The following is a 12,338-nucleotide window of genomic DNA, read 5'->3' as shown; positions in this document are numbered from 1 at the left end:
GACAAATGATTCTAGCAGCAATTCACTATTTATAGGCCTGTCACATGTGTGGTCTATAACAGTAGTGATGAGTATTGCATGACTTGTGGCCTGGATTTTCTAAGGGATTGGGCTACTTTTAGCTTGCAATCAAACGCCACAATACCACAGTAGTCATGAACCAAATGTCATGTCATGCTAGCAAATAGCATGTGTATTGTGCGATAGTCACAGGTGTAGCAGAAGATTCTATGCAATGTTAGAATTGGTGACCAGTATTTCATGTCGAAGTTTCGCCAGGTTTTACACAATGGAATTTCCGCCACCGTATGCGGCGCGAAAAAACAGCGACGTACGCTCGTGCACGGAACGCAGCTGCCGCTGATGTCCGCCAAACAGGGTACACAAACAGTATATAAAGGTGTATTAGAAGGTGACAATGTTGTTGCTAACATGTCTGGATCACAACCAGAGGTGGACCCAGAGCTGCAGCAACTATTTCACCAGATGGACTCCAGCACCACCTATGTGCCACTGCACATGCAGCCAGTGGGTAATGAGGAGGCTGCTGGCCCTTCTACAGCAGGGCAACCTGCACCTGACCATTCTACAGCAGGGCAACCTACACCTGGCCCTTCTGCAGCAGGGCAACCTGCAGCTGGCTCATATGCACCATCAGCAGAATCTTTTGGAACACAACCGGGGACTTCACAAGATAGTACCATGGCCAGCACTTCAAGTGCAGCGACACGTGCCAGGGGGCGTGGCCATGGACGTGGCAAGGGGAGAGCGAGGGCAACAGAGGAACCAACTACAAGAAATAAGGCATATGAAGCACAGGAGCTTGCCATCCTGGTTCCCCGAGCACGTGATTGGATTGAGTGTCCATCGGAGAAGCTGACACACACACGCAGATGGAAGATTTGGGAACAGATAACGGCAGAGATTAATGAAGTAGCGCCACAAGTTCGTGAGACGGACCATGTGAAGAAGAGGCAAGTTGTTTTGTGATACATGTGCCCATTAATAGACAAGTAATGATTGAATTCATGCTTAGATGGATTTTGCAAATGGCCCGTGAGGTTGTTACGATACACAGACATTATTGCCATGTTATTTAGTTGAGAGTTAGAGTATGGTGATTGTGAATGTGTATTGTAACGGTGGATATCATAGTTGCATGTAATATTATCTTTTGGACATTAAGCACATGTCGTAATATGTAGCACAGAGCAATGGCTGCAACAGCAAACATCTGGAGTGACATGTATTAATATGTCAACTTACATTGCAGGTGGCAGGACTTCAAAACCAACCTGAAGAGGAAGATGACCAAGCGGTGGGAACACAGCCAGACATCTGGGGCCGGGCCCATGCCATCAGGGCTAGAGCTCACCCCCCTGGAGTTGATGGCCGAGAGCTGTATATCAGTTGAGGAGGTCAGGGGGGTGAGCACGATGGATAGCGAGGCCCCAGCTGAAGTGTTTGCGTCTTTTCTGGAAGGTAAATATTGGTCATGCCATAAGCTTGTGCAAGTAATTATCTTAGAATGTGTCCTAATTGTGTTTATCATTTTCCACAGACACCCCACTGCTTGGTGACGACTCTGGTCAGGAGGTGGAGGAGTCCGTGCCACCTGGCCCCAGTGGTAGGCCTGTGCAGCAGCAGCCATCGGCCCAAGCCGATTTGGCCAGGTTGGCCCAGATGCTTGGGGACATAAACCAGCAGGGAGAGTTGGCATCAGAACGGATGCATAGGACCGAGGAGATCATGGCGAGCTTGGTCAGCACCCAGCAGGCCATCGCTGGGAGCCTGCAGGCCATGGCTGAGGCGCATCAGGCCATGGCTGCAAGTGCTCAGGTGCTGGCCGAGCAAGCCACCCGCCAAAATGATCTCCTCCTCCACCATAATGAGCTTATGGTGGAGCTGGTTAACAGCAACAGGGTCCTAATGTCATCCGTTTCTGGTGCATTACCACCAGCAACACTCCCTGCTGGCAGGAGGGGTAGACCAGCCAACCCCTCACCAGCATCTGCTCCACCTGCCCCAGCATCTGGCCGTGCCCGAAGAGCTGCTGCACAGGCCAAGGAGCCTACCAAGGCCAAACGTGGTCGAAAATGAACTTGTGGCTGCATTAATCTCCACCGTTATCTCATCCCAAATCTTCCATTGTACTGTGTGTGTCAGCTTCTTGTGTCCAATCACGTGCTGAGGGTAACCAGATGAGCCCTTGCTTCCAATGTCCTTTTTGGTTCCCCTGTTGCCCTCTTTTGCCTGCCATTACTGTCAGCTGCACTTGATGTGATGTTGCTAAGTCCCCGGTTGTGTTCCAAATGATTCTGCTGATGGTGCATATGAGCCAGCTGCAGGTTGGCCTGCTGCAGAAGGGCCAGGTGTAGGTTGCCCTGCTGTAGAATGGTCAGGTGCAGGTTGGCCTGCTGTAGAAGGGCCAGCAGCCTCCTCATTTCCCACTGGCTGCATGTGCAGTGGCACATAGGAGGTGCTGGAGTCCATCTGTGTGCAATTATATTTGTTTTGTATTATAATTTATTTTGGTACATTCCTGCCATGGTTTGTTTTTTTTGGTATTTTTATTTTTTTGTCATTGCATCACAGTGGCATTGACTGTGAAATTTATATAAATAAATTGCTTTACTTTACAACAATTGTGTGGTTTAATTAGTACATGTCGCATACACATGTGTATTGCTAGTATTAATATTCAGTCATGTCCATTGTTAGCAGGTTTAAAGTGTGTCAGAAGTACAGCATATGTGGGTGATGAGTAAGGTTTCCTTGAAGCAGCAATGGTTTCAATTAAAGCACTGACAAGCGTCCTATTAGTGATTAATGAGTAAAGGAGTCGATTTTATTGGGTTCAGGTGTTAATGCTTGTAGTCATTAGGCGGTCCGTTCGCCTCCCGCAGGAACGAGTGGTGTCCGCAAAGCAATAGTGGCCTTTTGGACACCGCACATTTCTTTCCTTTTTGTTCGCGTGCATTCGGAGTGGTATCCGAATGCACGCCCCCCAACATAAGTGTACTCCCCCGTGTCCGCCCATGTTTCCGCCCCGTTTTGCCCACTTTGAAACTACGCCCATGTGTCATTCCGCATGACGCCCATAATACGCCCATATTTCCCGAATGATTGCGGTGAACAGTTTTGTACGGGATTTGCCCGAACAGGTACGGAGTCATGGCGTGGCACATGCGCGTGGCGTTCTCCACGCATGCGCAGACGCCGTAAAGACGCGATCCGAAAGTATGCGGTAAAGTACGCGTCAATCAGAATAAGGGCCAATGTGAGAAAAGGGACGCATAATTACATTTTTATTGGATTCTGTGATATGCAAAAAAACTGTTTTGTACGGGACCTTGATGATAGTGTGACAGTGCCTAGGCCAGGCATGTCCAAACTGTGGCCCTCCAGCTGTTGTGAAACTACACATCCCAGCATGCCTTGCCATCATTTTAGCATTCCCTAATAGCAAAACTGTGGCAAGGCATGATGGGACTAGTAGTTTCACACCAGCTGGGGGGCCATAGTTTGGACACGCCTGGCCTAGGCCAACAGTCAGGTTTATACTGACAAAATTTCAACATGCACTAGGTAGACACGTGAATAATTTGACATGAGGTTTTCATCATTTTTTGCATACTTAAACATCTATGTGGACTTCTATTGGGAACAGGAAAAAGCCTGAAGCAGGTGAGCAAACACGCTACACTAACTGGGTGTCTATATCGACACGGACGCACAAGATGCTAACCTCATGTTGGCCATTTTCACATGTTGACCTTGTGTGACCTTTTGACAATGTTGACCTTTTGGTGTGGACCTAGACACGGTCTATCCTTTCACCCACTCCTGTTTTCTACTAACAGTGTTTTCTATATCAACACGGTATCTGAAATTCCTTCTAGTTTGAACCCATCAACAATATTTTGATTCTATTGCACAATTAATTTTAGATTACAGAAGTCACAGCCTGCAGTAATCTGCAGATGTTAGCAATTATAGAACAGTAACAACAGATAGTTATGAGGAATACAGACCGGGTATGGATCACTGAATAGACAGCAACTAAGTCCACAAACATTAAATCGACATCTTGCAGGAAGGTCGACATGAGGTTAGGATGACAGGGTCATTAGGTCAACACAAGCATTATGTCGACATGGAGAAGGACAACAGTCAGCAGGTCGACATGGGCTTTTTACTGTGTTTTTTTTTACCTGAATGTCAACACAGTCGACGTGGACACTAAAAAAAAGTGCACAGCATCCCTTTGCATGGCTCGCTGTACACAATATTATCTGCCACCACGCCCTAGTGGATGGTAGGGCATGAAATACCGCCTGTCGGCACATGTCTGCTCAAAAAAAGTGAAAAACTCCATGTCAACCTTTTCACCTTCCCCAGGTTGGCCTAATGCTTGTGTCAACCTTAAGACCCTGTCTACCTAACCCCATGTCGACCTTCACGCGTGGTTGTATCCATACAGACCAGGGCTGTCGTGCTGATTCTGGCTTAAATCTTGAGACCTTTAAAAGTTCCCAAAAAATTATTAATATAAACTGTTATATAAGACAGTGACGTCCACACCATTACTAGAACACAAATCAGTCATAACACAATTTGCTTATATAAATGAAAAAGAAAATCTGGAACAAAAAACAAATGTTAATTGTTAGCATTACTTTAAAACAATTAAGACTAACTGTGCAGGAACTAATGTTTGCAATTGCTGACGTTGGTATTGTCTGGTACATGATTCCCATGCCAAAACTCTGATAATAATAAATAACTCCAGGTGCTCAGGCGCCATACTAATCAGCATCAGCAGGACAAGCTGTTCCCTACACATGTGCTGTGTGTTCAACACTACAAACAAATCTTATACCCTAGCAAATTTGACACTATTATTTTTCATTGAGGGGGCCAATTAGATTAATGTGGGTCCATTACATCTCTAAGATATTCCGTCAGGCTGAGGACGTGTTAAATGCAGAGTCTGGCTTCCCATAGTACTTCCGTATATCATTAGTGATCTAGGCTTAGTAGGCTGAGAATGCATCATATACCGAGTCTGAATTACTATAGGACTCCCATACATCAATAGTAATCTAGGCTCAGCATACTGAGAATGTGTCACATATCGAGTCTGCATAAATGCCCCCATACACTACTGTGACTTTTCCAAGGGGAGAAATCACAGCAGATCCCACTATATATGGAATGTGGTCCTTTTACATATGATACATCAAGTGCATTCCCATTCCCCGCTGCCGGGAGGCTTTCCGAGTCGGGGGTTGGATGTGTAGCATGTCCAATCTCCAACTTCGATCCGCCATGGATTTTTAAAAAAATGTAAAAGTTAAGTTTTAATACTAATTAAGGAATGCACCATAAAATAGTTTCCCTTATAGTGTGTACACACTGTGCAAATTGGCAGCTGCCTATATAGACTGATTGATAGGGTCCGAATTCGTCCCCTTCCCCGATATGGAAATATGTGCATGCACAAACTCCGGGAGACAATGGCTTCGGTACATTTCGCTCGAGGAGGAATAGGAAGGTGGCAGGAGGAGGGAACGCCCAGCGTTTCATGGGCATCCCCATAAAAACGCTGGGCGTTCCCCTGTACATGCAGGCGTGGCTATGGCTGCACATGGCATCACATGACGGCAGCGCTGCCCCCAAATCTGCAGATAGTGGGCATACTTAAAAGTAAGTATGGACTTACTTTACAGAGCGAAGGCTGCAGAAATCATTTGATGGTCAGCAGTATGCGAGAGGTTGTGTGCGCGTACACATCCCCTCACATGCTAGCGAGGGGACTCTGGTCTGAATCAGGCCCTTGATTTGTAAATTGCAGGGAAGCCCTTGTCAATTTTTTCTCATAGAAAAAGCATTGAGTGAGGAGTGAGAAGTCAGTCAATGCTATTTTTGCCTGTTAGTCCTGAGCAACCTGATCACTTTTCAAAACTCTCCTTATTGCACATCTACATTACACACCCTATCGAATGACACCTGAACAATTCAAATCTTCCTCGTCACTATGGAGTAATTGTTCCCTCTGAAAACATTGGTTACTGGTTAAATATATAGGATTTGTTTACAGGGTTACTGGGCAATCAGAATTTTTTTTTGGTCAAATAAGCCTTGGTGGAAGGGGTTCTCAAACTGTTTTGCTCTAGGAACCTTGCTTTCTTTTTTTGGGCCGACAGGTGGTATTTCATGCCCTACCATACACTAGGGCGTGGTAGAAGAATAAAATAGTGCCAGTAAAATAGTACACGGTGCTACGCTTCAGTGTCCATGTCGACTGTGTTGACATTCAGGACAAAAAAATGGGAAAAACCCCATGTCAACCTACCCCCATGCCGACCTAATCATCCTGTAGACCTAGACTCATGTTGACCTTCCTGCATTTATTTATTATTTATTAACAGTTTCTTATATAGCGCACACATATTCCGCAGCGCTTTACAGAGTACATTTGAACATTCACATCAGTCCCTGCCCCAGTGGAGCTTACAATCTCAACCTTGACTATTGTCGACCTAAATGCATGTTGACCTAATGGTGTCGACCTAATGATCCATACCCGACCAGACATGCACAGCAGCATTGAGAGGAGGTACAAAACTTAATTTCTAACACAATTGCAGAGACAAGCTCTTTTCTGAATCCCTGCCCTGTATGTGTTTATTAATATATTTTATAAGAATGTGAATTCTAATACCTGCTGTGAAGGCTTTGGAGACGGCATGGAGGCAGTGGATGACAGGTGGAGGCAGAGGATGGCAGGAAGCCTGACTGATGATTTCTCAGCTCTCCAAGCCATTGCTAGAAGTACCAGACAATTCAACTGATATTTCAGACTCATTGGATCACTGACAGATCAGAGAAATCATCAGCCTGACGGTCAGCCCCATGCTGATATGGTCATGACCTGCTTTTGGGGTCAGGACCCACAATTTGAGAACTGCTGATCTAGCACCTTGCATATTTAGTCCAATACCTGCACATACATGATCTACTGTACATTATCTTCCACACCTCTACTCCAGCAGGGAAAGACCAACAGAAAAGCTCCCTGCATTGGCACAGGTAAGTATTACAGGATAGTAGGCCTTGATCTGACCATGCATACAGAATTAGAATACTGGGTCTATATTACTAGGTGGAAATAACAGAATTCTGAGACAGGACCAATTGTCACTACAAGCCAACATGATTTTTTATCAGCGGTCACATTTATTTAATACTAGTGAACAGTAAGCGAGGTAACTTTCCAATATATCAATATAATAGTAACTATTTGAACAAATGAGTGATTGTGACAGGGCTCATATCATATTGCTGCTGTTATAGTTCCCAGTGACTGCAGAATTCACAGCCTAGAGACTGGTTGCTAAGTAAACTGACAACTGATCTGAAGGATTCTTTAACTTGGAAAGCTTTCATTAGATATGCAGCCATGTCATGTTCTGTTATCTGGATAACTGAATACCTGGACTATGGTATATAAAAGTGTTCCCTGCTGCAGTATAATGGGGGTTTCCCAAAGCATTATCCCCAGCAACACAATCCCACCATATAATGTACTTCCAGCACATAATGTCCACTGTTTAACTTACACATACTGAGGATGCAAACAAAAATATCCAAGATAGGATATGAAGAAATCTCCCGGGTGGGGCACAGCCTTCTAGTACAGTGTTATAACTCTGTTAAAACTGTATTTTATTATTAGTAAAATGGGTCTATTAAGGCAGACCTAAGTGACATAGGACAGAGACAAAACAACATTAAACACACATTGTGTTCCCACTTGTAACAGAATTAATGTGGGAGATATTTACTGGTGAGAAAGCTGTGAAATATAAGCTTTCCCTGTTGTCTGGAAGTCTAAGTTTATGGAGAGATATGACTTAATTAAACCTTTTCGGGTAAGAATATATAGTCTCCACTGGTAATACAGACAACTAGCCTCAAATTGCTTAAAAGTGATCTATTTTGACATTGTATGCAGTGACATTCAATCAATACATTGTAGCTGCTTAAGAATTATGGTGGTAAGGTGGAAGATATTTAAGAAGTAAATGAAATACTTGGGATGGGTATTTGCTCAGGGAGTGGCTGCTGCCTACGCATGTGAGGGTATTCAGTGAATGCGTAGTTGAGCGGACCCCGAGAGCGTCACAAGTATAGGAGTAGAGAGACAAGAAGGTTTCTGCTGTTGCCAGGGGTAACCAAATCTACCTTGTTGTATATGGAACAGTGCAGGGTCACAATTTGGGCCTCTGGGAATGAGAGAACCAATAGTTAGTATTGATAGGTAAGATACCAGTCACTATAGTTCCTGGTGTATGCTTCTGGGATTTGCGATGTACAATCTGGCAGATTGCCAGGTGTGGATGCCGCAATGTCTGCTGGACTCACAGACCTATCTTTTGACCTATTTTGCACGGCATCCCAGTGGTGTACCTTTGAACCTAAGTTACTGTCCCTGCAATGCCATTTTCTGACAACAGGGACAAAAACTAGGGACATTTGAGGACTAAATGCCTAAACGCACTCAAACACTTACTTCCTTCAATACTTCACTACCAGGGTGTTATCGCTCACCCGTTGTCCACTACAGGTATCACTGTACACAACGGGCAGCAGCATACACCAGGAACTATAGTGACTGGTATCTTACCTATCAATACTAACTATTGGTTCTCTCATTCCCAGAGGCCCAAATTGTGACCCTGCACTGTTCCATATACAACAAGGTCGATTTGGTTACCCCTGGCAACAGCAGAAACCTTCTTGTCTCTCTACTCCTATACTTGTGACGCTCTCAGGGTCCGCTCAACTACGCATTCACTGAATACCCTCACATGCGTAGGCAGCAGCCACTCCCTGAGCAAATACCCATCCCAAGTATTTCATTTACTTCTTAAATATCTTCCACCTTACCACCATAATTCTTAAGCAGCTACAATGTATTGATTGGATGTCACTGCATACAATGTCAAAATAGATCACTTTTAAGCAATTTGAGGCTAGTTGTCTGTATTACCAGTGGAGACTATATATTCTTACCCGAAAAGGTTTAATTAAGTCATATCTCTCCATAAACTTTGACTTCCAGACAACAGGGAAAGCTTTCTCACCAGTAAATATCTCCCACATTAATTCTGTTACAAGTGGGAACACAATGTGTGTTTAATGTTGTTTTGTCTCTGTCCTATGTCACTTAGGTCTGCCTTAATAGACCCATTTTACTAATAATAAAATACAGTTTTAACAGAGTTATAACACTGTACTAGAAGGCTGTGCCCCACCCGGGAGATTTCTTTATATCCTATCTTGGATATTTTTGTTTGAATCGACTTACCTTACTCCCAGGGAGCACCTCCTCAACCATACACCAAATTATTTATTTATTGTGTTGTATGGAGCATGCCTTCACCATCCACGACAAATTAATCCTGTGCCCCAGGCCTACTTCCCCATCCCCCTTTTTTTCCCCTAATTATTAACATACTGAGGATGACATGTAACTACACATCGCTGAGCGACCATATTGCCTGCGATTGGAGTGTGCACCAGCGATTTATCACCGGGTGCGCGCTCCCGTTTTTAGCCCCCTTATGATCGCTGCTCCTGCGACCAGCTGATTCCCTCTGCGGCTCCCCCAGCAGAGGTTCCCTTTCATTAGCGACCATCTCTGGTCACTGATGAAAAGGAGACACTGACACTGAGATTGCTGAGCAATATATCGCCCCCATGTGTACACAGCTTTAGTGCTGTGCAGCCAAGCTACAGCGGCACGCTGTAGTTACACATCCCAAATTGTACTCTCAGTACTTGTGTATTATCACGGCGCCTGTTAAGTAGTTTACATACTGTCCTATTCAGCATAGTGTCCCTTCAGCACGGTGGCGGCAGTTAGGTAGTCAGCGTACGGTCCCTCCAGCGTAGTGTAAGCGCTATTTGTGACTCTGGGCCAGATTCTCTAAGCTTCAAAAGTGATAAAATGGAGAGTGATAAACAGCCAGCCAATCAGCTCCTACCTGCCATGACACAGACTGTGTTTGAAAAATGTCAGACAGGAGCTGATTGGCTGGCTGTTTATCACTCTCCATTTTATCACTTTTGAAGCTTAGAGAATCTGGCCCTCTGACTGTGACTGCGTGTACATCCCCCCAATAAGCGGAATAGCGACTGTGACTGTGTGTATGTTCGCTTCGAAGCGGAGCGTTACGCAGTTAGCGTAGTCAGTCAGAATGCTTACGTAGTCAGCGTAATCAGTCAGAGGAACATTTCACATGGATGATATGCCAGGTGTGAATGTTTTCTTTAAATACCGCCACTATTCACACCAGCCTGAATCGTGGCAAGCGCAGCAAGCATTTTTGCATATGATATATCGCATGATTTTACCCATACCACACACTGCCTCCCCCTGTCACCCACTGCCGTGCTGCTTATTGTGAACTTATGTTTGGGTAAATGAGGGGGCCCAAATTATATTTTTGCACCTGGGCTCAGAACCCTCAAGTTCTGCTACTGGTATGGGGGACTTTAATAGCATCCATACAGATACAGAGACAAGGTGGTATCTCACACTTTCTAGCTAAAGATTCCTTTAATGGGCACAACAGCAGTGTTATGCCCTGGGGTGCAGGGTAAGAAGGGGGAGGTCAGGGCAAGGGCAGCGCGGCGTACACTCACCGTATTGTAGAACTCGGCTATAGAGGGGACAATGGTGTAGTTGTCTTCGCACCAGTCCACCTCGGAGCTGCCCGCCTGCAGCTGCTCCCAGATCCTCAGAGACGCCATGCCCGCAGCAACACGGGTGGGCAGCGGCACAGGGCTGGGAGGAGGCAGATGCCGGCTGTGCGCTGGGGGGGAGGGGGGGGGTGCAGCAGGTGGCACTAGGTCAGTGTTATTTAAAGTCGCCGCACTGCAGGGGACCACCCGGATCCGACACTTGTCACAACAGTCCCGGCTTTCCGGGGCCGGACAGCCGCTTTCCCGGGTCCTACTGCACAGAGAACAGGGGGAAGGGGGGATGGGGTCCGGCGGGGTGAGCGATGTGCGGTCTCCTCCCTGAACCTCACAGCTTGTTGATGTTGATGCTGATGCTGCTGTCCCCGGCCATCTGCCTGATGCCGCAACTGCTCTTTACAATTAAATGCGATCGTTCCCGGGATCAGCGCCGCCCAGTGGGAGGTGCGGGCGGCGCACATGATCTGCACGGGGCGTTTGTTATTGTCGTCCTCACTCGCTGTCCCCGCCTCTGCCAGCCACCCGTGTGCGTGTGCATGGTGGTACTGTGTGTGTGTGTGTGTGTGTGTGTGTGTGTGTGTCACATACTCAGCGTCACTGGCATGTATGGGGCGCCGGGCCGTCACAGTCATAGATACACCGCTAGCCGGGCCCGCTCAGTGTGGAGTGTAGTGTATACACACATCTGTGACGAGCGCCCGGTATGTAAATAGAACAATAGATTCGCTCAAATGGTGACACTAGTGTGACACACACAACACATTGCACTGCCTAGCGTGCACCAGAACAGCCTCAGCAGAAGCTCATTCCAGGTCTCACACACAGGTGACTCACTGTTCTCAGTCAGTCCCCATAGAGATGGAAATAGATTATTGCTACAGTGTGGGGTGGCACTTTAGATTTATTTCTTTATTTGAAGTTATTTATATACACATATATTCAGCAGTGCTGTACAGAGAGAATATTTGAACATTCACTCTCTGCCCCAGTGGCGCTTACAATCTATATGACCTACCACAGGTATATGCGCACACAGACATTCTAGGGTTATTTGTTATTGGGAGCCAATTAACTGACATGTATATTTTTGGAGTGTGGGAAAACCCATGCAAGCACAGGGAGAATATACAAACCATTGCACCGTCCATGCTGCCCCACAACTTTATAGTCAATCTATTACTATAATGAAATACAAAATGACAAAATTGTGGGTATGGGTAAAAAGCGAACCAGGCGCTGTCATTATTTTCAAAAAATTTTCGAACCAGGACAAGACCCGCCGGACTGGACATCAAAATCTGCAGTCCGGAGCTTGTAGCGTCCGGTCCGGGGGGTGTCCTGTCCAGGGGTGTCCTGTCCAGGGGGACTGTCTGTGACACCTGTCACCTGGGAGTGGAGGAGGGGGGAAATAAAGCCTCCCTGTATGGTTCGGGCATGTAGCAAAAACCGGTAGGTCCTGACTACACAGGAAGGCTGTAGTCTCCCCTTCCCCATGTCCCTGGTGATAGCCAGGGCCGGCGCCACCACTAGGCAGCCTTAGGCAATTGCCTAGGGCGCCGGCCACT

General features: G+C 46.2%; 1 protein-coding gene across 1 annotated transcript in view; it reads right to left on the bottom strand.

The window, feature by feature from the left end:
- The window catches only part of ACER2 (alkaline ceramidase 2), a 28,754-nt gene extending 17,497 nt beyond the window's left edge, over positions 1 to 11,257 (bottom strand). Inside the window, exon 1 of the mRNA XM_083184574.1 lies at positions 10,717 to 11,257. Within this exon, the coding sequence (XP_083040700.1) occupies positions 10,717 to 10,824 (108 nt within the window). The 5' untranslated portion in view covers positions 10,825 to 11,257. The remainder of the gene's footprint in view (positions 1 to 10,716) is intronic.
- Between the last annotated feature and the right edge of the window lie 1,081 nt (positions 11,258 to 12,338).

The sequence above is a fragment of the Crinia signifera genome, chromosome 1 (genome assembly GCF_055691185.1).
Source record: "Crinia signifera chromosome 1, ASM5569118v1, whole genome shotgun sequence".
Taxonomy (NCBI): domain Eukaryota; kingdom Metazoa; phylum Chordata; class Amphibia; order Anura; family Myobatrachidae; genus Crinia; species Crinia signifera.
The sequence above is the reverse complement of the archived record's forward strand: the minus strand, read 5'-3'. Positions and strand labels throughout refer to the sequence as shown.